The sequence below is a fragment of the Branchiostoma lanceolatum genome, chromosome 5 (assembly GCF_035083965.1).
Source record: "Branchiostoma lanceolatum isolate klBraLanc5 chromosome 5, klBraLanc5.hap2, whole genome shotgun sequence".
Classification (NCBI taxonomy): domain Eukaryota; kingdom Metazoa; phylum Chordata; class Leptocardii; order Amphioxiformes; family Branchiostomatidae; genus Branchiostoma; species Branchiostoma lanceolatum.
The window spans coordinates 8044058-8070232 of NC_089726.1; the positions used below are offsets into that span (position 1 = coordinate 8044058).

General features: G+C 40.7%; 2 protein-coding genes across 9 annotated transcripts; one reads left to right on the plus strand and one right to left on the minus strand.

Moving 5' to 3' along the window:
- Nucleotides 1-503: 503 nt before the first annotated feature.
- Nucleotides 504-12688, minus strand: LOC136434786 (EGF domain-specific O-linked N-acetylglucosamine transferase-like). Of its 2 annotated transcripts, none has more exons than XM_066427839.1 (18): nucleotides 12219-12688; nucleotides 11393-11462; nucleotides 9991-10174; nucleotides 9309-9406; nucleotides 8302-8413; nucleotides 7702-7802; nucleotides 7132-7236; nucleotides 6769-6875; nucleotides 6457-6560; nucleotides 6092-6184; nucleotides 5845-5916; nucleotides 4892-4978; nucleotides 4475-4543; nucleotides 4137-4198; nucleotides 3932-3959; nucleotides 2872-2963; nucleotides 2371-2473; nucleotides 504-2108 (listed from the first exon to the last, which is right to left on the minus strand). In XM_066427839.1, exons 3-18 carry the CDS (start codon nucleotides 10162-10164, stop codon nucleotides 1938-1940), a joined length of 1578 nt encoding a protein of 525 aa, XP_066283936.1. In that variant the 5' UTR covers nucleotides 10165-10174; nucleotides 11393-11462; nucleotides 12219-12688; the 3' UTR covers nucleotides 504-1937. The 2 variants fall into 2 exon arrangements, with proteins under 2 accessions (XP_066283936.1, XP_066283937.1); XM_066427840.1 differs by lacking the exon at nucleotides 12219-12688 and adding an exon at nucleotides 11970-12085.
- Nucleotides 11427-25284, plus strand: LOC136434785 (orphan steroid hormone receptor 2-like). 7 transcript variants are annotated; one of them, XM_066427837.1, is made up of 11 exons: nucleotides 11427-11714; nucleotides 16159-16439; nucleotides 16949-17174; nucleotides 17700-17879; nucleotides 19189-19379; nucleotides 20073-20346; nucleotides 20860-21100; nucleotides 21262-21401; nucleotides 22063-22200; nucleotides 22616-22721; nucleotides 23102-25284. In XM_066427837.1, exons 2-11 carry the CDS (start codon nucleotides 16197-16199, stop codon nucleotides 23274-23276), a joined length of 1914 nt encoding a protein of 637 aa, XP_066283934.1. In that variant the 5' UTR covers nucleotides 11427-11714; nucleotides 16159-16196; the 3' UTR covers nucleotides 23277-25284. The 7 variants fall into 7 exon arrangements, with proteins under 7 accessions (XP_066283934.1, XP_066283928.1, XP_066283933.1 ...); XM_066427831.1 differs by having other exon boundaries at nucleotides 11591-11714; nucleotides 16156-16439; nucleotides 20058-20346; XM_066427836.1 differs by having other exon boundaries at nucleotides 11591-11714; nucleotides 16156-16439.
- Nucleotides 25285-26175: the final 891 nt, after the last annotated feature.

The following is a 26175-nucleotide window of genomic DNA, read 5'->3' on the forward strand; positions in this document are numbered from 1 at the left end:
GCGTTTAGAGTCACCCTGAGTAATGACCACCCTTGCCCCAGGAGGTCCAAGGCACACCATATTTGGGGAAATAGGTCAAGGGACCATCCGGAGATGGGAACAGTCTTTAGAACAATGCACCTTTTTCTTAGAAATTGATGTGTAGGCGGTAAGGTAACATATAAATACAGAAATGCAACGCCTGTAGTGAGTTAAGATCCGACCAGAATCTTGGACAGACGAGAGAACGAATACAGAAGTCTTCAAACGTACTATGGCTCCGGCGTTGGTCCTGACCGTACCACTAACATCGCAGCTATACTAACGAACTTCGTAAGGGACACTCCGTTGAGGCTAAGGTTACCGTGAACAGCTACCTACAACCCTTACATTCAAAAGTGACCAATTAAGACAACTTAAATTATGGCAAGGTATCTGCAGACAGCTTCATGTCTTGAATATCAAACTTAATTTCTAAAATCAATGAGTCACAAGATTTTTCTGTGAAAGATATATCTATTGACCGCATGTCATAATAGCCATAGCAAGCTTCTTATAGCGTGAGGAGACTTTTCTATTTTGGTCTCCTTGAGAATCAAAAGACTGAAAAGACAGTAGGAGTACTGACCAAGGAGGTTTAAATTTAAACTGACAGAACTGAAATAATGACTCAGAAAGTAAAAAATAATAATAATAATACGCTCATTAGGTTGGTAAATTACTCTATTGTCAGTTCTTAATGCTACACAACACAATTTAAAGTTCTGTACAGCACTCAGCTACAGTCACCTGAGACCAGCACCATCAGTACTTGCTCTTCAGAATGAGACAAGAAGAATGTCTTGAAGACCTAACCAAATGGCCTGAGTGATGTAGGATGTACACATGCCAGAGGTGTAAGGTTCAAAATGTAATGACTAAAAAAATTGTCAATCAGATTTGACACCTACGTATTGAATAATTCTTAATAGAACAGTAAGTCTGTTCTCAGCCATCAGATGCATGTCTACCATTCCTAATACAGTACTGGTGTAAATTCTATGTGCCGTGAATCTTTGCTGTGAATGACAGTTTGTAGGAACCAGTACATCACTATTATGTACCATCTAACTTTCTACATTTTGGTCTCAAGTATTAAACCCTCCACTGGGCTTTACATTTGGCATCAAACCTACAACATTTCAATTCTAAAAATATAAAAGCTCTTATTACACTGTAAACTACATGCTGTCCCTTATTAAGGTAAGCTGTAATTTTCCTGACCACAGAAACGGAACCAAATGTTGAAAGAACTACTGCATACCAATCAAATGATTGCTACTAGATACAGGTTGCATCCTTTCTAAATTACATCACAATAATTGTGCATTCACCCACTTTCCATATTTGTAAAAAGTTCCTTTTACTTGATGCTACAAAGAAACAACAATCACAACAATTCACAATTTCTTCTACAGTGGTACCTGTTTGGAATAAAAGCCTGTTCATGATCAGTACAATGTACATTGTACATGAAGATATTCTTATCCATACAGGATTAGGTATTCATTATAATATAGTACAGTAGCTTTTAGAATATCCTCCCCTTCTTTTTTCATATCTTTGGCACATACTTGTTCCCTGAAGTTCACAAACACATGTTTGCAACTGTTTGATATTCCACTGTTTGCATAACAACATCATAAATGATGTAATAAAATAATACATTAGATTCTAAGATATCATGACTGATTTCCTATTGGAGGAAATGTTCGGTGCAATTGAATTTTTTTAAATTCAGAGACCTTGTAATTTGATAACACGATAATGGCCAAAAGTCAGTAGTATAGACCACTGGAATTCTAGCATAAAAATTTGTTGCTGTCTTAATTTTCCTTAATTGGATGAGTACCTGAGGCAAGCACATTTAATAATAAAATTGCATAAAATCATCAAAGTTTTCATAAATAGCTTAATTGTTACAACTCAGTGTGGTGATCCCCACTTCCGTGTGTTTTGTTTTGTTTTGCTACAAACTGGGGATGGCCCTGGATGTAGTCAGCAGCATTCTGCACAATTCTCATGAACTCAGCAACGTCAAACCCGTAGTTCACAAACTTGGAGTGTTCCCCAACGGATGGATGGGATCCCTGGAAAATAAGAGAAAGAAAATAAATACACCGACGATAGCCTTGTTTATACGTTTCTCTAAGTAGCTGCAAGTGTCATACAAAATAAACCAAGCTGACAATGGTTTAGACTACACAGTAAAATATACAAAGAGTAACATTGCTACACATAAGGCAAAAACACACACAAAACACTGAAATTCAGCTGCATGAAATCTACAAGTCAAACGACATAACATTTCTTGTACAGACTTATCATTGGAATGTTGTTGTTTTTTCTCACCTTTTCCCTCTGTGTGATTTTCTCCTCCTTCTCCCATGTGTAGTATTGCACACCACGCAGACGAGCCAGATCTTTGTAACAGCGAGGATCCTCACAGTTGTAACTAAGGAAGATACAATGTTGATAAGATTGAATTTTTGTATATACAAATGTGTCCATAAGTTTTGCAATTTTCATTAAGTCAAGTTTCCATGCTATAACGTTTAGGAGGAAAAGTGCAATCCTGAATACGAAAAGTGGTTTATATCAGATACTTAACAGTCCATCTTTAGAGCTCTTTTCTATTTGAGACATGTATGATGATATACTTAATTTGTGTGCTTATGATAAAACATTTCACTTGAGTTGACGCTCCCATTTTATATTGGAACAGTAAAACCTTTGTGTTCGTGTTTATGTGTGTTAACAGTAAACATCTCCTGTCATACTTTTTTGTGTTATCTACTCTAAGCTTAAGTAACTTAATTACTACTATGGGTAAGTTATGGATAAGTGACTTACAGTTCGAACAACACGCCCCAGTCTGGCAGGAAGAGTGAATGGGTGAGGCCAGCTCCATGCATGCCGATCAGCAGGTCTGAGTTCTGGGTTACCTACAGATATGTTAATGAGCATTTGAATGTGGGTTACTGTAAATCACTTTTAATATAGCGGTCGGTAATTTAAGTGGTTGGGGGAGAAGGGAGTAGTTCACTGCACTTAATTTTTAACGGTGGAAACAAACATTACTGTCTCAAATGTTAGTTATCAAATATTTGCGATGATGAAATTTTAGTGGTTGACTAGTGGCCGTTGAATTAGCTACAATTAAGGTACAGTTAGCAAATCAAGAATTACAGTATCAGATTCAACATCAACTACCGGTTGAAATGGTGACAGCAGGTGAAGCACCGCAATTAACGTTTAACTTCATTCATCAACATGCTTTAAATTTACGTTAATGAAGGTTAGACATCCAGGTAATAGATTTAGATTTTTTTTGTTTTCACCTTGCAAACAAAATCATGAGCTCTTGTATTATAGTATCTACCAGACTAACCCTGCCGGCTACAGGGAAAATATTTGCCAGTGGAGTTTGGCCATGGAGGGTTTCATTCGCAGGCCTAGGATTGCAGATTGGACCCTATCTGCATAGCTGACTCTCTTCATACAATTCACTCTATTTGGCCAATTTCTAATATTTTTCCAGCGATCTGCGGGGCCTGGTAGAGGCTACTTGTATTATGTAATCACAATATCAAATCCACAAGGAAATCAGAAAATGGTACTACAAGCATATCTAGTTTTCAAAGAGGAAGAAATGTAATTGCTACTTAACTATTTTCCATTACAGTCAAACTTGTACAAGTGACCACATCTACACATGGTTTGCCACCTGGCCATTGTGACCACTTTGTTGATGGTCCCCTTATAGATACTTTTCCCACTGACACAATTATTAAGAATCCTGTCTATATTGACCACATAGAATAGATTTTCTCAGTACCCCAAGTGGTCTTCTTGGGCAGGTTTGAGTGTATTTTAAGAAGGAACAGTGCATTTTAAAAGAGCAAATTCATACCTTAAGTTGCTCTGTGAAGGACATCTTCCTGTTTCCCACAAAATCAATGGAACCACCACCACAAGAGAAGACAGAATTGTTAGAAACAGCTTCTACAAGAGTAACCTCACCCCACACATAATGCAAAATATGACACTTTTCTGTGGTAGATAAATTCACACTTAACAGCCCTACACATTGATAGTGATAATCAATCATCACATACTTCCAATTGTAGTCCACTCTCCTGACTTCCAGTCTGGTTTCAGACTTCATAGCACTCAGCAGCTGCAGAGAAACATGATACAAAGAATGTAGTAATGTTCAGTACACAATGTATAACATTTTCAGACATGCATAATGGCTTCACTGGGGTTCAATATTCTGTTCATGGTCTGCAAAATATACTGAATTTCATGACAAGAGAACCATTTTTTATAAATTACAAAAATACACACAATATTTTCAAAGTTAGGGTACCACAATAATTGTATTACAGTATGTTATTATTGCGAATACAGTGCAGTACTTGTGAAATATAGCCAGTATTTAGAGTTTTCTGACCTCTTCTTCATTGAGGATCCTTCTCCACTTTGTAGATCTGCTCAGGAGAGTCACCCGTACCTTATCCTTCTGGAATACAGAGATATTATCTTTAAACACAGTTTACCATCGTTTTCCACCTTAATACAAATCAGAGTTGACAACTGACAACATACTCTGTCTTCAAAACTTAGTCTCAAATCTGGACTTTTATTTGATTCTTCACATCTTTCAATGTATCACAAGATGCCACACAGCCAATCGCACAAATAATGTTAAATCATGACACAAATGAAAATAAATATGAAAACATTTTCATGTTAATTCCATAAGAAAAGAACAGGAATATGACTATGCACTCGATTATCATCTGCTTCACCGGAGTCCACAATTGGCTGTTTTCTATTTAATGGGGATTGGAAACTAAGAAAGCCTTACCAGTGGCCCTTCCTGTGTGACGTTCAGTCGATGTAAAACATGTTCAGAAAACGCTTTAAACAAAGCTGTTCCGCTGCAGCCTGGGACCTGGGCCGTATTAATGGCAGAAAAAACAATTGCACTGCTGACAATACAATAAAACATTCAGACGATAACAAATAGCTAAATCAAATACATTAACTCTGAAATTAATTGTGTCTACAATACATTAAGATCTTCTGTACTTCTAAAATGTAATCATCACTATATCTTACTTGAATGAGTTGGAATAAAAAATATTGCACAAGCTTTGTCTTTATCATAACAGTAATCTGATATTGTCTGGGTTTAGGGTTGATATTCAAATGATTCATAAGCTAATAGTATGTAGAAGATATGAAAGACTTAATGTAATGAAGATATTCCATATAATGGAAAAAGGATGATTAGGATAACTGAGATGAATCGACAACAAACTATGGTAAAGGCCAAACATGAATAGTAATACAAGCCATTACCTATAGCCCCAAAAGGAACATCTACACACCCCAAGTGAAACTAAGCACTACTTTGTAATGGGATAATGGTAGGTAAGATCATTTAGATGGAGTCTGCAATGAACTCCTGACATTTCAACAATCAACATAGATTTTACCCTTGGGGTGGTAGCTGTACAATTTCTTCATGAACAGTTCAGGCTAATGCAGGGCGGTCTCCAACTCTAAAAAAATTTTCCGTCCCACTCATTGTTCGGGAACCCATGTTGTTAATTTTCGTTGTTAAATCTGCTATTTAAGATTATGAAAATATATTTTCATCAATTTCATGTCATGAAGTTCAGATGTATTGGTCAGGCAAGGTGAAATTTTTGTCTGTCCAAAAAGGCAAATTTCGGTCCCAGGATGGACGAATGAACAGGTCCTGGAGTGATGGGATCCATCATTTAGCAGCAGTGGAGAAAGACAAATACTTACAAGTGGCATGTTGTAGTACATGCCGTACTGCATGCGGGGCAGCAGAGGGAAGACGGCATCACGGATACACACCTGGACAAAAGGAGAGAAAACAAGTTTGTCAACAAATCGAAATCACAATATTGTACACAGTTATGTGCATCCTCTATACAACAGTACTTCCAGTAATTCCAATAAATCATAATATAGCATGTTAGTTATATATATGCTTATGGCACTCGTTATAAACAGGTGGAAGCTACCGTACCTTCTTGCCATCATACTCTTTCAGGTGAATGACTGGATAGTCTGAGAAAGCCTTCCATGTTGCGCTGAAGAAATCTCCATACCCAAGTCCACTCTGAAATACAGATATGTAACAATAACTACCAAGCTGAAACACTCTTCGTCACACATGTTGGCAACAATAGTATGATTACAAAGAATGCATATCAATAAGAGTAGAGGTCCTTCCTTGTGTGGGTGGAAAAAAACTTATCAGTCTGGGCTTACACAGCTCGTACTTAACACACTAAACTTGTGTGCTGTGCCTTAAGATGGTTTACCGATTCTGCAAACAAACAAACAAACAAAAGTAAAATGGTACAGGTCTGGAGAAAGATGAAATCTTACCGTGTCCCACATGATGATGTTGACGTCCTGAGAGAAGGACCCGTTGATGTGCTGTGAGGCATAGAAGTTGATGAAGTCACAGAAATGATGGTACATGTTCACCCCTGAAAATACACAAATCAAAGTGAGTGTAGTAGTACAATGCATCAAAAATTTCAAAATACAGACAAAAATAACAATTTGAAAAAAAGGAAATCCAGTCTTCAAATTTCTGCAAACAGTTGAACACAATTTTTAAGAAATGCCATTAAGTACAGATGTAATTACAAAAACCAGCAAGACTTTTCAATTTTAGTTGAATTTAAGACCTACCAGCATCTAGCTTCATGAGGTAAGTTGGTTTGTCCAACACAAGGTCGCACTTGCCATCATCGATCGGTCGGAAAGGCAGCGAAGAAAACATCTCCAACTCTGCATACCTGGATCATAATAAAGTTTAAAAATACAAATATCAAAATGAAGGTGTTTGAGTATGATGCATGTGATGTTATGAAAGCTGCGTCACATTTCAATATGCAAAAAAATATTCTATACTTATTTACCAAGCCTACATTATAACAGCACAGTCATATCATCACCAAGTGTATGATAGAACTTGTCATATCATCTTCTATCAATGAATAGCACACATCCTTCTCCTTACAGCTTCATCACCATGAGAACTTAGTTCCTTACCAAGACTGCAGTGCACTTTTGTGTTTTCCCTCTGCAGACAGCCTGGTGGGGTACAGCTTGCAGTGGCCTCCGATTTGTCCAGCATTGAACAGATTCTCCCTGTACCTGGGAGATAAAGTAATACACATCAATGCCATGGTTAACAAGAGATGAAAAGGACTTGGGGTTATCATATACATGTGCTGTATACAGATAACATACTACTAGTATACATGACATTATACAGTCCAACGTGTACAAGTGACCACCTCTACATAAAGGACCACCTGGCCAATGTGACCACTTTTTGGAGATCCCAGATGATTTTTCCCATTGACAGAAGCATTAAGAATCCTGTCTATAGCGTCCACCTGTCCACATAGACTAGATCTTATAGGTCCCCTGAGTAGTCAGTAAACATTTTTGTTAATTTGATTAAAATCATACATTATTTCATTATGGATGCCACAAAATGAATAAAGGACTAGAGAGAATCTTCGGAAAGTCATCACAGCCTCCTTGGTTTACAGTGTAAAACTGTAAGATGTACAGTGGACACTCAGGCACAGTAAGAAGTGGGCCTGTACACACCTGTTATTGTTGTTCTCTGAATCCAGGTTAATGAAGTCCATGTAGATGTTTGTAGCCCGGCAGTATCGCGAATGTTTGACACAACTGAGGGAGGAGTCTCCCTGGAAATGGTGAAAACAGCCGAAGTGTTATGCGTCCTGCTAAATTAAATCATGTCATAACTTTTGATATCATCATAGATGATGGCAGTTCATGGCTGCATTGTTTTCAACATTTTTGAAACACAATTTTAAGAACCTCAAGCAAGACCTAGCTACTGAGTGAAAAGTTATAACCGTAACAATTTTGTCAAGAACAAGTAATATCAAACCAGGAATTCTGCTGCGGTGCCATAGAAAGCTGGTAGGAGGGTCCATAATTTGTTCATTCTCAGTGTAAATCAGGTGCAAATAAATGAACTTGTCCTGCATTTTGCCATCACCTACCAGTTTCCAGCATAACAAATGTTATAAAAATTCATCTACAACTTCTGAAGTTATGTTTTCACACACACACACACACACATGCATACACACATGCACACACACACACACACACACATACACATATCCAAAAACATAACCTAGTTGGCAAAGAAATAAGACTCGACTGGTGCCTTACCTCTTCCTGTGCTTTACACATGACTGTCATCTCCTGCAGTCGCTCCCACACATAGCCAAAGTCTGCCTCCTTCCAGAACAGGTCAGCAGTCTCCTCAACAGTACGAGATCCCCTGTATATACAGATACGCAAAAAGAAAACAGGATCTTCAAGAGATCTGAAAGAGGCCATCTACATCCGGGCTTTACGACCATCCCTCAACAGAGACGGGGGAGCCATAGAATTTCTGCAACATGTGATCCACTGCTCACTGAGTCATGTGTTCTATCTACATAACGTGACGTCACAGAAGCAGTGGATTGCTCATTCCTTTACAAAGACTAGAGCTGATCAGTCAAAAATTTGGGTACTTAAAGTCCAATTTTTGTGTTGGCAATTGCAGTTCAAGTTTCATTCAAGTCTTTAGAATATCTTTAGACAGTCACAGAAACATAATCTGTTGTTGTAAATATCTTGGTAGTGAAGAAAGAACCTGGTCATCCTTAAAGTTAAAAATATCTTGCAGTCAACTTGCAAATGGAAAAGACACATGCAGTTTCCATGTGGCAGACTTACAAACAACTGGGATGCCTCAAATGATTTATGCAACCAAAACCCTTTCTTAATATATGATAAGAGAATTGATTCGTAATGAAAAATATGTACAATCAATATAGTCCCTAACAAATTTCATGGAGACTGTGATTCTGCAATAAACAGCTGCCTTTGTTTGTCATGGAGAGACGATCACAAACAATTGAATCAGAGAGATCTAAATTGAATTCCTTTGATAAGACAGGCTTCCAAGGTTCAAACCTGCACCACATCAAGGCCACAGTAAATTACATCAGAATAGCATGAATGGTTTTATGATATATCAGCTGAACCACTACTGGAAGAATAACCCAGTATCTTTTACCCGTAAGCATTTCTCATCATATTAGGTAGGCCCCACCATCACACTTAGAGGTACATGTATGTTGCAATGTATTGTCAATGAAGAAAATCAAATTAAAATGAAATCTCACCATCCAGTGTTGGCAATAGTGCATGTGGGGTTGTGAAATCTGTTTTTCTTCTTGCAGTTTTTCTCATACCCCCAGCATACCTTCTTACCAAGGTATTCCTGAAACAACAAATTCATACAATGACCTCATGAATTATATAATAATTTTATTAATATAGACTGTTTGCTCAAAAAATTCTCCCAGAAGAAGACAATACAGAAACATTTGCATGCAGTCTCATTGATGTATGCCCCAAGGAAATGGTCACTGAAAATCCCTTCAGCTATACAAATTACTGCACTCTAGGCACTGATTGGTTTTCTTGTAAAGTGGATTAGAATTGATCCATAAACAAAATGCTTGTATCCTGGGCACCATCTTGATGTGTCTGCTTCTATGTAATCAAGGGTCTGCATGCTCACTTTTGTATAGTGTAGACTGTCTAAAGATATTTCCCGTAATTCATTGGGAGAGCCGTCTTTATTGGGAGGCGACAAAACTGTGTATATTGCCTTCCTTGATTTTAGCGTAATACGTAGGGGTACATGTACTTCTGAATTCAATGCTATTTTGTGACTTTTGACAACTTATCATTTTCAATAACTGTTTGGTTAAACTTTGTTTGACGATCCCCAGGACCACAAAAAAAGTCATTTTAAAAAATTGGCTCGGGCACGATAGTAAAGGTGGTATTGGTCATTACCTTATACAGGCATTCGTCATCCCTCTCGCAAGCGCGTGCCAGTGCATGATGGGAAGAGAAGAAGTACGGGAGATGGGACTCGGGTAAGTTAAGATGTTGCAGTGGTTGGGTGACTTGGGGTGAACTTTGCAATATGATCGCTAGCAGCAGCAGACTTGCAGTTGGCATGGACATCTCAGGATAGCTGGAAAAAACAAACAAGGAAATCTACTTTATTCGTTATGCCAATCTTGTGTGTGTGTTTTTTCATCATGTAACGCATGAGGCCAGTAGTACAGTATCGGACCCAACGCACTTATACCACAAGGCTAAAAGGTCCGGACCAGTTAGACTGGTGGCTGTTGAACCATTTGGTTTAGCACCTGAATTATGGACTTGAAGGGATGTCATGTGCACGGGGCCCTCTGCACTTATTTTCAAGCAGACATTGGGGTGAAAGATCAAAATGTTTTCTTCTCTGAAAGTCCCTCCCCTCAGAGAAGCCCGGCCATCAGAAAACACATTACAATCTTTTACCCCAACATCTGCTTTGATATAATTTCTGCACCACTAATGATATATGGCCTAAGAATTCCAATAGGCCTAACCTGCCCAGCTGCCAGACTTGTTCCAGACCACTGCTTTTCATGAAAATCAAATCCTCTGAAACTGCAGTCCTTTGATGATTCACAACAACATGGAGCTAGTATTACACAGACTAATCAAATCTACATTTATGCATAAAATATTTCTAAGACTCAGACTTTTAGTCTTCTGCAGAGGAAAAAGATATAGTGTTTTTAACTAAAATGATACCTTTCCAGCTCTTGAAAAATAATTGACAAAATCTATTTTGCTAAAGAGTCATGATCAATCACCCACCAGAATGTGACAGGTCAACACTACAGAAAATTTCCAAATCTTTGATCATACTGATCATACTGAGCTTATTTTTTTTCTGACTTCACGAAAGTCCTGAGCTTAAACTTTTGACTCATTGCTTCACAGCTAGCTTGTTTTACTAATTTCTTCTGACTTGGAAAATCAATCCAACATGCAAGCTCAGTGCATCTAAAGCTGCAACTCTGCAAGGAAGTTAAAGAGAGAATCTTCTTGAACTGAGACATTCCAGAAGTTTGAAATGAAACATATGTTGGCATAGCAAATCAAATGCAGTACAGTTTTCAGCTCCAAATTGTTTCTACTCCTGCTCTCTTTGTTATCCTCAATTTATTTCAGAATATTTGTCATTATAAGCAAAGAAATCTGTCAGTTCCCACACATGCTATAACAACAATTGTTGTAAAGGATTGCGAAAACAAAGTTTTTAGCTGTGATTTCCCGGGTGATCGTTTTAAAGCTTCTTTCGTAACAAAGAGAAATAGAAAGTATATTGTGCATGACTTTGAAATCATGATCCCACCTGTTTGTTGTTGCATGCAGACCTCAGGTCCAGCCTGTGCACAATAGCCAGGTAGATGGGAACAGCACACCTGGATGGATGAGGAAAGAAGGCAGAGAAGCTAAATCTCGCGAAACGCGAGACGCATTTCGGCGAGAAATGGCGAGATCTAATTAAGTCTAGCCAATCAGAGCTCGAGCTGATCCCGCGACGTCATGTCTAACCAATCAGACGAAAGCGTGCCTTCACCACGTGACAAGCAGGAAAAACGCCAGGTCACGAACTCTGACCCGTTGGACTGCGTGCTTATTTCTTCTGCCCATTTTTCACCCATTTTCTGCAGGTAAGTGAACTGTTTTAACCTAAAATCGCCAGAATATGGTAGTTCATGTATCTGTTTGTTCGTAGCGTGACGCTAATCGGAAACAAAGAGCTCCACGGTGTAAGATTCCTCTCCGAAAAGAAGCGATGTCTGCTTCCATTTTCTTCGCGCTGCTGCGCCGCCACCGAGACGCATTTCGCAGTCAGCAAAACACATTTTTCCACTGAAGGAAATTCAAATAATTTTCACCAAGGGTTGCCTCCACCTAGAACATACCTCAACCGATCTTTGAGCTCTATCGGGAAGCCTGGCGTTTTGTTCTGGGCGGGAAGAATGAGTTTAGCTGGGTTGTTAGGCCGGATGACCTTTGTGTTGTTGTTGGGTGGTGAGTGACCCTTGCCTTCTCTCTGTGCATGGTTCGGAGGACATCTTGAATTCTGAATTCTGGACACACGCCCCATCCCCACAATAACGGCAAAAATCTCCCCTTCGGAGGGACCCTAGGTACAAAGCTGCGGTCCCTACCTATGCTACCGCCCTGGTCACGTATGTGTAGCAGGATTTTTGGTGCAGGGAGGCTCGATTTTCCAGACAGGAGGCTTTTGGGCGGCGGGCTTGCAGGCCCGCCATTTCTTGTGCGGGCGGTACGCCAGAGATGAGGCACCACCCTTTACCCTTTTACCCCTTGTCCTCTGTCCCCTGCCCCCCTCATCTCCGGTCTCCGGCCCTGTCAAGGCCCCGTGGATCATCCTAACATCATCTGTCCGTGTTTTTAATGTGATAACTCAAATTTTGGGGTGAAAAATGCACGACTGGTCGACAATGGCCTTGCGGTTATCGTGTTGTTTGCTATTTGATCAGTGGTATGAAATAGTCTCACGCGCCAAGCCCGACCTCGGTGTTTTTATAGAGCGGGGTGGGGACCCGGGACCCGCCGGCAGTTCCGCCTCAACCCAGCAGCCTCAACCCAGCACCCGATGGTCAAATTTTGTAAATAATTTTTTTCGAGGCATTTTTATGGGAAAATTTTAGGCTTAGACTGGAAAAGCAGAAATTACGACTGTTTGCATCGAATAGCCGGTAAACCCACGTAACACTAACAGACCAGTTTTGTATGTTTAAGACAAGCTGTGTAAGACGAGGATGATGTGTTTGAGCCCTACTTTTATCCGTTCTTGTGGGTTTTTAAACGTGCTTGAGGTGTGGTTTTCCACAAATATGCTACTCACTTTCACCTAAGTCCAGTGAGGAAATTTGTCTTTGTGTCTTTCCCAAGGCAGACCGTGGGAACTGTGGCTCTAGATTCCTAACCACAAGACCACCAGTGTAATACATACATGTAATTTTCAATTCTGTGCATACCTAATTGGTACTGTTATAAGTGGAGATTTAAGGATTTAACCACAAATCTGGTGAACCTGGATAACAAACCAGTATCTCTGTATTGTGTGCAGTAGTTTATATATACTGTATATACACATGTACTTTCTGCGGGCTGTATTGTTTCTTTTGTACATTGCCGGTCTTTGAAATTTGAGTTATTGATACGCCAGTAGGATTTCACATGAAAGTGTATTTTCCTGTAAACTGCACACCAACTTGCTCTTTCAGCATGAGAAGCTAAAAATCTATCGACCAAAACAGCAATGTTTCATGTAGTGAATAGTGATGGTGGAAAATATTTTGGAACGCTCAACCTAAACAGGATGTTCTGTGTCTACAAGATAACAGGACAGAGTCACATACAGTTGAGTGAATGAATACAAATCTGATTCACACATTACAATAAATACCTTTGTCTGTTCCCCACTGTTACTTTCATAACAGTACTGAAGATATATGTCTGACATTTGCATGTCTTCCTATGTATGGACATTTTCTATCTCCACCCTTTTCAAACCAAATGGAAAATAACTAAAAAGTATGTAAAATTCTCATAAACTCAACCTGGATGTGTGCTGTATTTCTACTAGCTTTAATAGCTTGTTTGACTTATGTATTTGGTTATCATGGCAAGCCTTAGGCAGTATCAAAAGGGCCAACGGTATCCAAAGCCAGTTCTTCTCCCGTGTCTAGAGAAGAACCATGCCAACCACCAGTGACCACCGATAGATCTGCTTGGAGATTAAGCTGTGATGAGAATGACAATGCTGGAGCAATGTTTATAGTCCAATTTTGCAGGTTTTTATGATCTGATGCCACATAAAGTCTGATATGTCCCGTAAATCTTGGGACACCTGGGCTGTGTCTGAAGGACAAAGAAATAAACATGCCAGAGAAATAAATATCCCGAGCATGAAGTAAATGGTACTCGAGCAATCATGGATAGGACATACCTCTTAGGTAGTAATTTTTCATATACATATACGGTATACTGCAGTCGGGTGGGAAAGGGAGTAGTTCACAATCACAGCATCTGGTTTTAACGGTGGGAATAAGCATAATTGTCTTGAATGTTACTATGTTAGTAAACAACTGTTTGCGCTGAAAAATTTTTAGGGGTTTAAAGTAGCTAAAATTAAGTTACAGTTAACAGATGAAGAATTACAGCAGTACTATTCCTGAGGCAAAACGTGGTCTTATGAATAACAATGGTGTATTTTGGCTTCAATGCAATCAATACGTGAAGTGACAAAAATTAACTCAGTAGCGGTAGTTCAAAAGTTTTGCCTTGAGATGAGAACAATATGCTTTTGTCACCCACTTTGAAACTCTGCAGTGTCCAGTAGAATAGGCTTTTGTGTTGGTCATGTACTAGATGCAAACATAATACAGTACCAGACTACCACTACCAGTAGTTTTTTTATTTGCAGACAGTATTGCATAGCATTTGTGTCAGTGTCCCCAATGTTTTCATATTTTTCTAGCTCAAATTTCACCATCTAAATTCTAAGGAAGGTTTAAGATGGTTTCGAACAAAAAGGAGAATATAAGTGTGAGATTTTTTTGCAAGTCCGGACTTGTTTTCAGGCATTTAGTCCAGTTCAGGTCCAGTATTTAGGTATGCAGCACTTGTAGAGATGAGTGTATTTTACAAATTAATGATACAGAATAACTGTATTACATGCAGATTGCAGCTGCCTTGTGTTTGGTATATATGATACAAACATAGACATGAATGTATATGTATGATACACGCAGACTGACATAACGGGTATTATTTTTCACGGATGTACGACAGCTGAAAAAGAACAGGCAGCCGGTAAATCATAAGTGCATGCCCCGGGGGCCCTGTCTGACTTCTTCTCTTAGTCTATTTGAAAGTGAAACCCAACAGCATGTTTTATAGTTATACATGTACATGGACATTTTATTCTACGTTTCTATTATACATTAAATAAATGATTGTACTTTTGTAGTGTTCCTGTGGATAACTTCTTTTAGAATTGATCTGTTGACAAATTCATTCATGAATGTGTTGTTTGCAGTAAAAAAATTTTGAAAATGTAATCAGACAGTCATCTGGTAGTGTGTATGGTCCTGTTTTCATGGCACATTTTTTATTTCTACATTGTGAATATTGATTAGTATTCCTTGGTTAGGTAACAGTAAACAGACACTGTTAGTGATACCCAGGTACTGGTGCATTGATTATGATGCTGCCATTCACATGTTGAACTACCAATATCAACTACAATGATTAACATTTTCTTTGGTAGTTTATTCAGGAGTCCTGGACAATAGCATCAACACTATTGCACAAGATTAGCTCTATTCTACAATTAACACAGTTTACAAAATGAACGTTAAAAATATTTTCTGTAATGATCAAAAGCTAGCGGTATAGAAAGGCATGTTACTAGATTTGAGAGTACTGAAGAATGTGGTGTTACTGTTAGTACTAGGAAGTCAGGTATTGGACGAATTTTCAGTAGTGTAAATACTTGCATTGGGTTGCAATTGGTTGGTCATAGGAAGATAACTTGTTGGACAAAGGAGACCATCTGGATTAGAAAATCCACACCAGTCATGAATGGAGACAAGGCAAGGGGAAATACATAGACTTGGTCATGTTTAGGTCCTTATCCATTAATTTAATTTCAGGCCCCATGGATTTACTGAAAAATCTCCCAGGTCAATAATCTTTAGGTGTTTTCAGACATGCTTGGGACTGCATGGTAATTTTGTGCCAAGGAATAGTAGAGTCCTGTCAAGTCCCAAGAAAGGTAGCTGTAGATTAACTGAAAGAAATGTTAGCCAGGTTAATTTTCTAATGTTTGTGCTACAAGAACATTTTCCTGTTTTTCCATCATGTTTATATACTGTTCTTGCCCTGTGTCCCCAGCAGAGAGCACCTGAGTGGTGCATCTTGGTCAGGAAGGGTGTAAAAGTGTGGAAAGTAGCTGAGTAGTTATTGAAACATCTCTGAAGTTAAACAGATCAACATTTCTTAGGTTGTGTCTCAAGAACAGTGTTTTCCTGTATGTTTAATTTATCTTCGATTCTCCTCCTGTGTTCCCAGCAGAGAGCACCTGAGTGGTGCTTCTGGCCAGGCAGGGTTGCATGAGCGATAAGTCTCCGCCGGTCGATCACACGTACTACCAGGTCACCATGGACGCCATGCAGGAAGCCGTTGCGATGAGCGAGGGCCAGACGGTGAGCGTAGAACAGCCCATCGAGACGACGGTGGCCACGGCGCAGGGGGGTCAGGAGACTGTTGCCATGACGGAGACCGTGACGGTGTCTCCCGGAACGCCCATGTCCACCTCCACGGCGACGGTTACCATCACGGTCACCCCTCAACAGGTAGGTCTCACCTGGCCAGCATACCTGTTTACAACACAACATGTGATTTGTGTTTTACAATGTCATGTGTCAATTAGTATGTTTACAGTAATAGCTATAAATCAGGTGATGTCAATGGTACAATGTATTTAGCAAACCGTTACTTTGGGAGATTTCTTGACAAAAACAAAATTGAAACTTTCCATTTGATATATTGGTTAGATAAATGACTGGTTGTCAGCTTTTGAAGCAGTCTGTGCTACAATGCAAGTTCTAAACCGTTTAGTAGAAAGAAGATGCAGTGCTTTCAAGTCATGTAACTGCAGTATTTCTTTCAATCCTTGATATTTGTCTTCAAATCTATATAGAGTCATAAGGTCTGAAACATACTGATACAACACAACCTAATCATATTCATTGACATTTGCAGAGACATGCAATGTAGTTGGCTATCAGTGCGTACCACTACATTTTTGATGAATGATTTTATGCTGTCATGAAATTTAGCTCCTGTTGTGTGACTGTTACAGCTGAGTGCAGCAGGTGCTCACCTGACCACCCCTACCACCCTGATGGTATCTCCCACGAGTACCCCCATGGTGTCCTCCACTACACTGATGATGACGCCCGGCGGAACCCCCTTAGGGACCCCCACGGCGGTCATGATGTCCCCCAACAGTGTGATGTTCACCCCTCACGGCTCGGGCGACACCAAACCACAGGAGCTGTGTGTAGTGTGTGGAGACAAGGCATCAGGTGAGCTTCTCTCTAAAGCTGTTTAAGTAGTAGTAGTGACTAGTAGTAGTCCATTGTGTTCTGCTGCTGCAGTAGAGTAGTATAAAGGTAATGATAGTAAAAGATTAGCATTTCTTTTGATTCTGTAGAGAAAAAGATTTGATTCTTGACTGTTAAAAGCAGCTTTCTAACATTTAGTAACAGTACTGTGTGTTAAAAGGGTCTAGAAAGACAAATGCTGGTAGGAAATACTGTAAATCACTTTAAGTTCACGGTAGCAAAATTTCACTGTGTAACAAAAATCTACATTTTCACTGAACTTTAACTTCACGGATTTACACTAAGGATGTGTGGAGAAATCATAAATAGGTTTTTCACGGTGATGATAAGTTCACGGTACAGAGGTGACAGTGAAAACAGTGAACCTAAAGTTACAGTGAAAGAAACAATAATTACAGTACCCAGTGCACAATAAATATTGAAGTTGTGAGACATATTTAATGGTGACCTTCTTGACGACTTGCATGGCTTGTTTATTTCCTCCAGGGCGGCACTATGGAGCAATAAGCTGTGAGGGCTGCAAGGGATTCTTCAAGCGCAGCATTCGGAAGAACCTGGGGTACGTGTGTCGGAGCAGCAAGGACTGTCCAATCAACAAGCACCATCGCAACCGCTGCCAGTACTGCCGCCTCCAGAAGTGCCTGACCGTGGGCATGAGGTCGGAGTGTGAGTATGCGTCACTTGTCTAGTGAGTGGATGTCAGTGTGACTGCTAGCAGAGACTCATAGTCTACAAGCAGATGTAGGGTCAGTCTCAGGATCTCAGAGCCCAACCCTCTCCTCCCACCTCCTTTTACTGCCCCAACCAAAGTCAGGTACCCATTTTTACACCTGACTGAAGTGAGGAAAGTCATGTTAAGTGCCTTCCAAACCTAGGACCCGGGGCCCAGGCTGGACCTCTTGCTTCTGGGCCAAATACCCTAAGTGTTACGCCAGCATGGCGCCACAACTTTTGTAGTAGTGTACCTTTATTTTAACCCTTCACCTCCTACTTCTGCTACCATTACTAGGGAGGTAGAACAGAGAAAAATGCATTTGTTGAGGAAGGCGTATGTAGAAAAGGCCACAAAAGACCAAAAAAAGAAGCCCAACTGATGCATCTGCTTGGAGATTAAGAGACCCTGCCTTCTGCACTTGTAGAGGTGGTGTGGCAGCACTCTAGTTTTAAAACTGCCATTGGTGGCGGAGCTGTTGTGCAAATGTACAATTGTTGTTTAGCACTGCAAATTTGAAACGTCATGTAAAACCTGAAAATGGACCGTGATATCCAAAGGATAGAAGAAAACTAGATTGCTTCAATGTTGCCAAAGTTGTCACAATTTTGTATTATTAATCTGTGTTGTGTCTTTTCCTCGCTTGGCTTTCCATTGCCTTTCTTAATGAAAGGATTGGAAGGGCATGGGGTTAAGTGTAACAGAATAGATGTATTGTTTGAATGGGGGTGCTTGCTTCTACTTTGTGGTAGAATTTTCAGCAGGGGAGTTTGTCCTGACAGTAATAGTATAGAAAACTCACCACTTAACCATTCACCATTCTTAATCATTTTATATGCTTCTTACGTTTTTCATTTTGTTGAGTTGCATTGTTTGTTGAAAACTAGTTTTGGATCCCAACTGTGATTTCTTACAAACAAAGATGTAACAAATATAAAACTGTTTATAGATCCATCTCATGCATAGATAGCAACAAATTACAGATTGTGTAAAAACTAACAATGGCTTCTTAAAATGTACAGTGTAAATCCTTTGAAAAACAGTTACGGCTCCTTAAAACAACAGTTGTTGATCCATGAAATTGCAAGGATCTCTGAAACCCACGTTTGAGTAAAGCAGTTGTGGATCCTCCAAATCCGTTCATGGATCCAAGGAAACAGTGGTGAGCGATTTGAAACTTGAGAGTTGTTTGACACATGCACCGCTGCTGGAATGAACACATGGGTGGAGACATGTTGAATGTTTCTGCATGGCCTTACACAGCGGTCCAGTGTGAAAGGAAGCCTCTTGATCCAACAGCTCGCGAGCGCCCGCCCAACTGTGCCACCTCGACAGAGAAAATCTACATCCGCAAGGATCTGCGCAGCCCGCTGGCTGCCACGCCCACGTTCGTGACAGAGAGAGAACCCAAGTCCGGAGGGCTCTTTGATGCTGGCATGCTTGCAAACATACAGGTAGCCTTCATGCATTTGGTTACCATGGAAGACCAATCCATTGATAGCATTGATTTCTTCTTGGGATTGTAGATTAGTAAGTTAGTGCTGTTTTGGCTTGATGCAACATCATAATGTGCAAACTTACATACAGGCAGCTAGTATACACTAGCCTGACCAAATCACATTTCTAACAACCTGTCCATGACAGTGAGAGATAGTGTAATACAACATTTAGTCAGTGGAAGGAACAAACATGGGGAGGGGGAAAACTATTGATAGAATTGATTTCTTCTTAGGCTTGTTGCAGAAACTTTAGATTAGTGGTGCATTGACAACATAATGTACAAACTTACATCTTTATAGATCACTGTTGTAATGTGGCAGAGAGTATGTGTACCAGAACATCGAGCTTTTGCTGAGAATGATGTTCGGTGAGACAAGCAGGAATAAGTATAAGAGGTCTAATCTCTCTCTATGGCATAATGTTCTGGATGTTTCCAGGATTAGATAGAACAGTGTCTGACAGTGGAACAAACTACAAAGGAAAGTATGTTTGTGAGAATTATAGTGTATGCGTAGACCATTGCATCTCTTGTGTGTCCTTGTATTTGTATTTGAACTTGAACAGTGACGAGCAAGCTACGTGAAGCTCGGGTGAGTCTTTCTTTGATTTACTCGGTGCCTCCTCTTTTACAGGAGGCACTTAAACAGCAAGGTGACAGCAATGCACCCATTCTGCTTGCCGTGGACCCTACCAAGTCGGACGGGAAGGAGGGGGACGGGAACACGGACCTGAGCACCCTGGCCAACGTGGTGACTACGCTGGCAAGTATGAGTAAGAACAAGGAAGGCCAGGCGCAGCAGAACGGCGGGGAGGGGGACGCTGCAATCAGCAGTGACGGGACTGTGATGGAGGTCCAGACGTCCACGGACATCTCCAAGGCCTTCGATAACCTCACCAAGGCCCTAAACACATCTCAAACAGGTATGTTTCTGTAAAATGTATAGGCTTTTGTAGCCTAAAACAGTTGGCAACTTCTTCAAACCAAGGCCTTCGATAACTTCACCAAGGCCCTAAACATGTCTCAAACAGGTATGTTTCTACAAAATGATGTAGGTTTTTGTAGTCTAAAACAGTTTCCCCGTAGAAGTTGGTGTCAACCAGTACCAAAAGATCTCAGTATAAGTTATAACTAGAAAAACTGAAACTAGTCTGATGATAATATTCTACTTCTGGCACTGTATAAAGGATACTGTAGTCTAGATTTGTCAAAGTACTGATACATATGGGAGTTTTACCAATTCAGGAATATTTCTGCAAACAGTGGCCATCCCGGAGTACTTTGCTAACAGTTGATGTCAGATCAAAAATTATATGTCCCTTGCCCTTGGTTGACCCCCCAAAAAGGCTAGGGTTGGCAGGTTTTTGCTAGAATCAGTCCTGCATTTGGAAACACAACCTTTTTTTCCCAAGCCTAACTTTTACTGTTGTCCCCAGGTGAACAGGGGATCTCATCAGACGGTTCGCAGGCGATGGAGGGCACGTCAGACCAGGACCAGACGACCGTGATCGAGCTGGAGGGTCCGCTGCTCACGGACGCGCACACGGCCTTCAAGCTCACCACGCCGTCGCCCATGCCTGAGTTCCTCAACGTGCACTACATCTGCGAGTCGGCGTCCCGGCTGCTGTTCCTCACCATGCACTGGGCACGCTCCATCCCTGCCTTCCAGGCCCTCGGGTGAGATATATGGAAAATTTGCAGCCATATTCTTACTAATCTTCATCTAGATAGTTAGTAAGACGTGTGTTGTGAACAACTTAAGACAACGTAAGACAGCTAATAACAGGATAACCCAATAGTTGTTCGGATCATCTCATATCTATACTGTGTTTTTACAGACAAGAGTGCCACACGGGGCTTGTGCGTGTGTGTTGGAGTGAGCTGTTCACCCTCGGACTGAGCCAGTGTTCGGCCGTCATGTCCCTCCCAACCATCCTCACAGCCATCGTCAACCACCTGCAGTCCAGCGTGCAGGCAGGTCAGTATCACAGTTATCTTACTGTTATCAGAAGGGTACCACAGTCAAACCAGTCCTCATAATCATGCTTGCTGAGGACAGGGTGGTTTTAACTATATAAAAATGGACGGGACTGTTTAAATGCGGTTGCCTGCGCCAGGTGGTTGCCCTCGCCAGATGATTGTTCGGCTAGGTTTGCCTGTACGGCAAACATGGATTGGGAATGGCCCGTGGGGAAATGAAAATGAATGTAAAGCAAATCAGATGGATTATGACTCGATTACGATTTCAAGTTGGAAATTTACCAGTTACATGATTTAGACCAGATCTATATCGTATATGAGTGTAAACCTCTGTTGGGATATCCCTGTGACTCAACTGGTACTCGCCTCACAGTTGACCTCCTGGTTCCAATAAGTTGCTAACTGGATCATGGAAGACACCAGTTCAAGTCCCGGGGTCAGGACATCTTGGTTACAGCTGCACCGGTCTTTCAGAAGGGACGTAAAATGGGGGTCCCGTGTTCGAGGAGGTGCCTCAAGCATGTTAGAGGGGAAGGGCTGGCACTGCCTGTAAAATATACCCTGCTACTGAAACAGCAAGGAAACTTGCTGCCCTATGTGCTACTCGGCACTTCAAGGGTCTGAACGTAAAATTTTGATATTGTGTCTTCCCTGTGCAGACAAGTTGAGTGCAGACAGAGTGAAGGTCGTGATGGAACACATCTGGAAGCTTCAGGAGTTCATCAACAAGATGGCCGCCCTGACTGTGGACCCTACAGAGTACGCCTACATGAAGGCCTTGGTTCTCTTCAGCACAGGTGGGTCATGAACCTACAGAGTGGTACAGACAATACAAACCTCTGCATCCTGTTTGCCAAAGTTTGTATAGATTTGTACCTATGCAAAGGAAGAAAATTCCAGGCAGGTTATCATTGTGCTCTTCAAATAGCTGGATTTTTTCTCAAGTGTTACATAGCGGCAAGAAATTCTGAATCAACTCAGCTATATTAAGTTTAAACTATGGTTTGTTTATTTTTCATCAGAAGGCATTCAAACAAGGACACATAGGAATGAGCATTGATAAAAAACTTTGTATTGTTAATTGGCTGTTATCTGCAGTATTTCTGTTAGTACGTCTGAGGTAACTTTTGCAGGAAAAATTTAGAAAGAATAGAAGTACCACTGCTGTTTCAATGTCTTCCTAAATACCAGCTCTGTCTTATGTTTTCCCAGACCACCCAGGCCTGCTGAACCCTCGCCAGATCGAGAAGTTCCAGGAGAAGGCCCATGAAGAGTTGAAGGAGTACGAAGCTCAAGCACACCCTGACGACACAGACAGGTACTGCACCTTATAACTTGCACCATTTGCCTATGCAGCCTATACAATATACCTTTGGGAGGCTCTGCTAAACTCTGCTGAGGTTTCCACTTTTGTAGGTATGGCTTCTAACCAGCTGTCAGCCAATCAGAGAATCGGCTTTACCTAAAGAAAAAAAATTAAGCAATGCTCTTATTGGCTGACAGCTGTTTTTTAGAAGCCACTCCCACAAGAGTGGAAACTTCAGCACTGTTTAGAAGAGCCTCTTCAAGGTATATTGTATAGGCCACAACTACTTAAACATCCTTCAAACCTTCCCAACCTGTAGTGGTTAATGTCTTTCACAATGATCTTGCCCACTTTGACATCAAATGACTGACGAATATTGTTTTTTTTTTCAGGTTTGCGAAGCTTCTCCTGCGGCTACCTGCCCTGCGTCTGCTGTCTCCGTCCATCATGGAGGAGCTGTTCTTTGCAGGACTGATCGGCAACGTGCAGATCGACAGCATCATTCCGTACATCCTTCGTATGGAGACCGCCGACTACAACAGCCAGATCGGGGGGACCTCGCAATAGAGAGGGCCAGCTATCCCAAACCCACACATAAATACAGCACAATACAACATGTTCTATCCTGTTTATTAGTTCACACTCTGTACATTGTTGTCCACTTGTAGAACAGGACATGTGGCAGTCTAGAAAAGGGTGAGACATTTTGTGGAGAACAATACTGAAGTTCACAGACCTTGAGATCAGCTCGTGTAAGATTTTTCCCCATGGTGTAGTCTTCTGGGTTTGATGTGTCTACTGCCGTCTGTTGGTGTCTTCTGTGTGATACTGTGCACCGTAGGAATTCATTTGTAGGCACGGTATCACACTTATCAGCAAATACAAAGAATGAATGTGAAGTAGGATGGAAGAAAAAAATTCATTTGGTGACCACAAATATTTGTATGCTTCAACAGAACATACCCTACAATCTGAACACTGATTGGCTTACTCCGGTAAGTCTGTTTGTTCTACAGATAAGAAGACAAACCCTCGGCTCAGGTTGAAGGGATCTAGGTTGAAAATTTTGACATTTGTACTTACATTGACAACCCTCTAGCAACTACGTGTATACCTGGCATGCTTTCCTGTGCGGTCAGTGAGGCCCCGCCAAGCGGGCACTCCTCACCCGACGCTGGTCTACTCCTGATTATCCGCCATGTAAATAGAGCAGCACTACAATTGACCAAGTCAAATTTCCTGTGGGTAAAGGTGTAAGAATCTGTACATGTGTCTATCCACCAGTGTGATTCCATCGGGACCTCGTGTGACGTAGTTAAAACTCGGAGGGCTTGCGGTAGAGAGAGAATCAGTCGGACGGTTGTGACCAGTGTGGTGTCCCATCAAGTAGACGATAATGTTTCAAGCAACGATAATGTGCCTTGTACCATAGTGAAGACCAGCAGAAGGATTGGGGGTCCCTGGAAGATAAGACTGTTGATAAACCATACATATAAGACATTTGTCACGTTTCTTTTCCAATCAATCCGTTATTGTGATGGAATTGTATTTTGGAGGTAGTTGTATGTAGATTGTTCATTAACCACCCGTGTGTCGTTGTGTACCTTAGAAGAAGCAAACCCTTAACACTGAAATGAAATTTGCTACCCAGCTGTTTGCCACGGAACATTGCACTCACATATGATGTATTTTAATTCGAAGCCAGATAAGTGGTAATCCTAGTGTGTTTTCAACGTATTGTAATTTTTAATTAAGAATTGTTTAATACTGTTAGCAGATTATAACGAAGGGGTTGGAACAGGAGGGGGAGAGTTGTCTTGACATAGAGGTCCGTTGGGACAACATTTTTGGAGTTTTAAGTTGACTACAGATCCCGGGTTGTTAAGAAACTAAAATCCTTGTGAGAGCCGCTAAGAGTAGACGAAAATGATGTAAATGTGGTTTGCGGCAATATATAGAGGGTGTTTGTACGCTGTGGCTATCTATGGAAAGATGACTGTTTTATAACACCGGGGTTCTATATGTGAGTGTAAGCTTATGGCTAGAGCTAGTGGGAACATGGTGTGTGGTATAAAAAACCGTACAATACACTTAGGTGCCAATGTTCAAGAGTACTTTAACACCGGTACTTCCTTGGAAAGAATGGACTGATCTACGAACCTCTCACCTGGCTGAAAGAAATGTGAATAATATGTACAGGACTCAGATTTGAATGTATTAGGAATCGTTGGTTTGTGATATTTTTGCAATAGAGTTGTCGTTTTTTCTTTTTAATCGTTTTTTAAGTGCTTCGGATGATTGAAAATTTGAATAATTAATTACAGCCTAGTGGGTATAATCGTTTGCAGCTGAGTAACTTGTTGTGGGGGTACAGCTTGTTAGGTTGAACCTATGACCATTCCAGTGAATAACATTGACAAGGAAAAGTCCTGTCAATGAAACTAAGACTCCCAATGTGCAACTTCTCAGCTGTTCTAATCGTGATTTCATTGTTAAAACTACCCCCAACTTAGTTGTCTATTTCCCCCCTGTGGCTTCATGGTTTTCAACTGTCTTTGCTGACATTTAAATAAGATGATTTTGGAAAGAAACACAAGTGTCTGTGTGTTTTCTCTTTGTGAGTCTCTACATTTCTACAAGAAAGAAAATGTGTACCTTGACCACTGCGTAGAGATAGATTATTGTATTTGTACAATATTGGCACACTGACTCCTGTTGACATTTACATTTAAGATCAGTCCGGAGTTAAGGGCAAACAACAGGTCCGGAAACAACTTTGACCTTTGTTCCTCCATTTTGCTCTTAAACGTTTAGAAATAAATGAAAAGTGGGCCTGTGATTTGTCAGCCAATACGCACCGTTTAATGAACAAATGTGCAATGCCACACTATCATCAAGTTGTGTTTAACCCCATTTTATTTTCCAAAAGTTGCTGACTTTGGGCTAACAGACTCCATTTGCTGCTTATGTTCCAAATCTAACATTATGCCCTCATGTTGTAAAAGGGAACACAGTCAGTTTGAACACCGTGAACAAAATGAAAAAAACTGACAAAATTATCATAATGTTCAAGTGTGATGTCTTATAAATGAATCAAAATGCAAGGTTAGTCACTAAACTTGCATTTTGATTCATTTATAAGACATCACACAGACGGATCCAGGATTTTGGGAACGGGGGGCGCAATATCAGTCGTGGCCGAAGGCGCGCAGCGTAAGCTGCGCGGGGGGAGAGCACGAGAGGGGGTTCCACCCCCTCTCGTTGGGGGGTCTGGGGGGCCTCCTCCGGAAACTTTTAAAAATCTAGATGCTCCCTGGTGCATTTTAGAACCATCTCTGGATCCGCGCATGTACAGTAACAGTCAGACTACTGTAAAATGACTTGTTTAATATGCTCAAAATGCAACGTGTAACTTTCTTGATTATGTCATTGAGTAATAGATTGACCTTGACCTTGATACAATAGA

Coding starts and splice junctions, on each gene's coding strand:
- LOC136434786 (XM_066427839.1), bottom strand. CDS start 10,164: ATGTCCATGCCAACTGCAAGTCTGCTGCTGCTAGCGATCATATTGCAA. Junction 3,960..4,136: donor AGAGTGGACTACAATTGGAA/GTATGTGATGAT, acceptor TGTGGGAAACAG/GAAGATGTCCTTCACAGAGC. Junction 2,964..3,931: donor CCTTCACAGAGCAACTTAAG/GTATGAATTTGC, acceptor ACATATCTGTAG/GTAACCCAGAACTCAGACCT.
- LOC136434785 (XM_066427831.1), top strand. CDS start 16,197: ATGAGCGATAAGTCTCCGCCGGTCGATCACACGTACTACCAGGTCACC. Junction 19,380..20,057: donor GCATGCTTGCAAACATACAG/GTAGCCTTCATG, acceptor CCTCTTTTACAG/GAGGCACTTAAACAGCAAGG. Junction 20,347..20,859: donor CCTAAACACATCTCAAACAG/GTATGTTTCTGT, acceptor TGTTGTCCCCAG/GTGAACAGGGGATCTCATCA.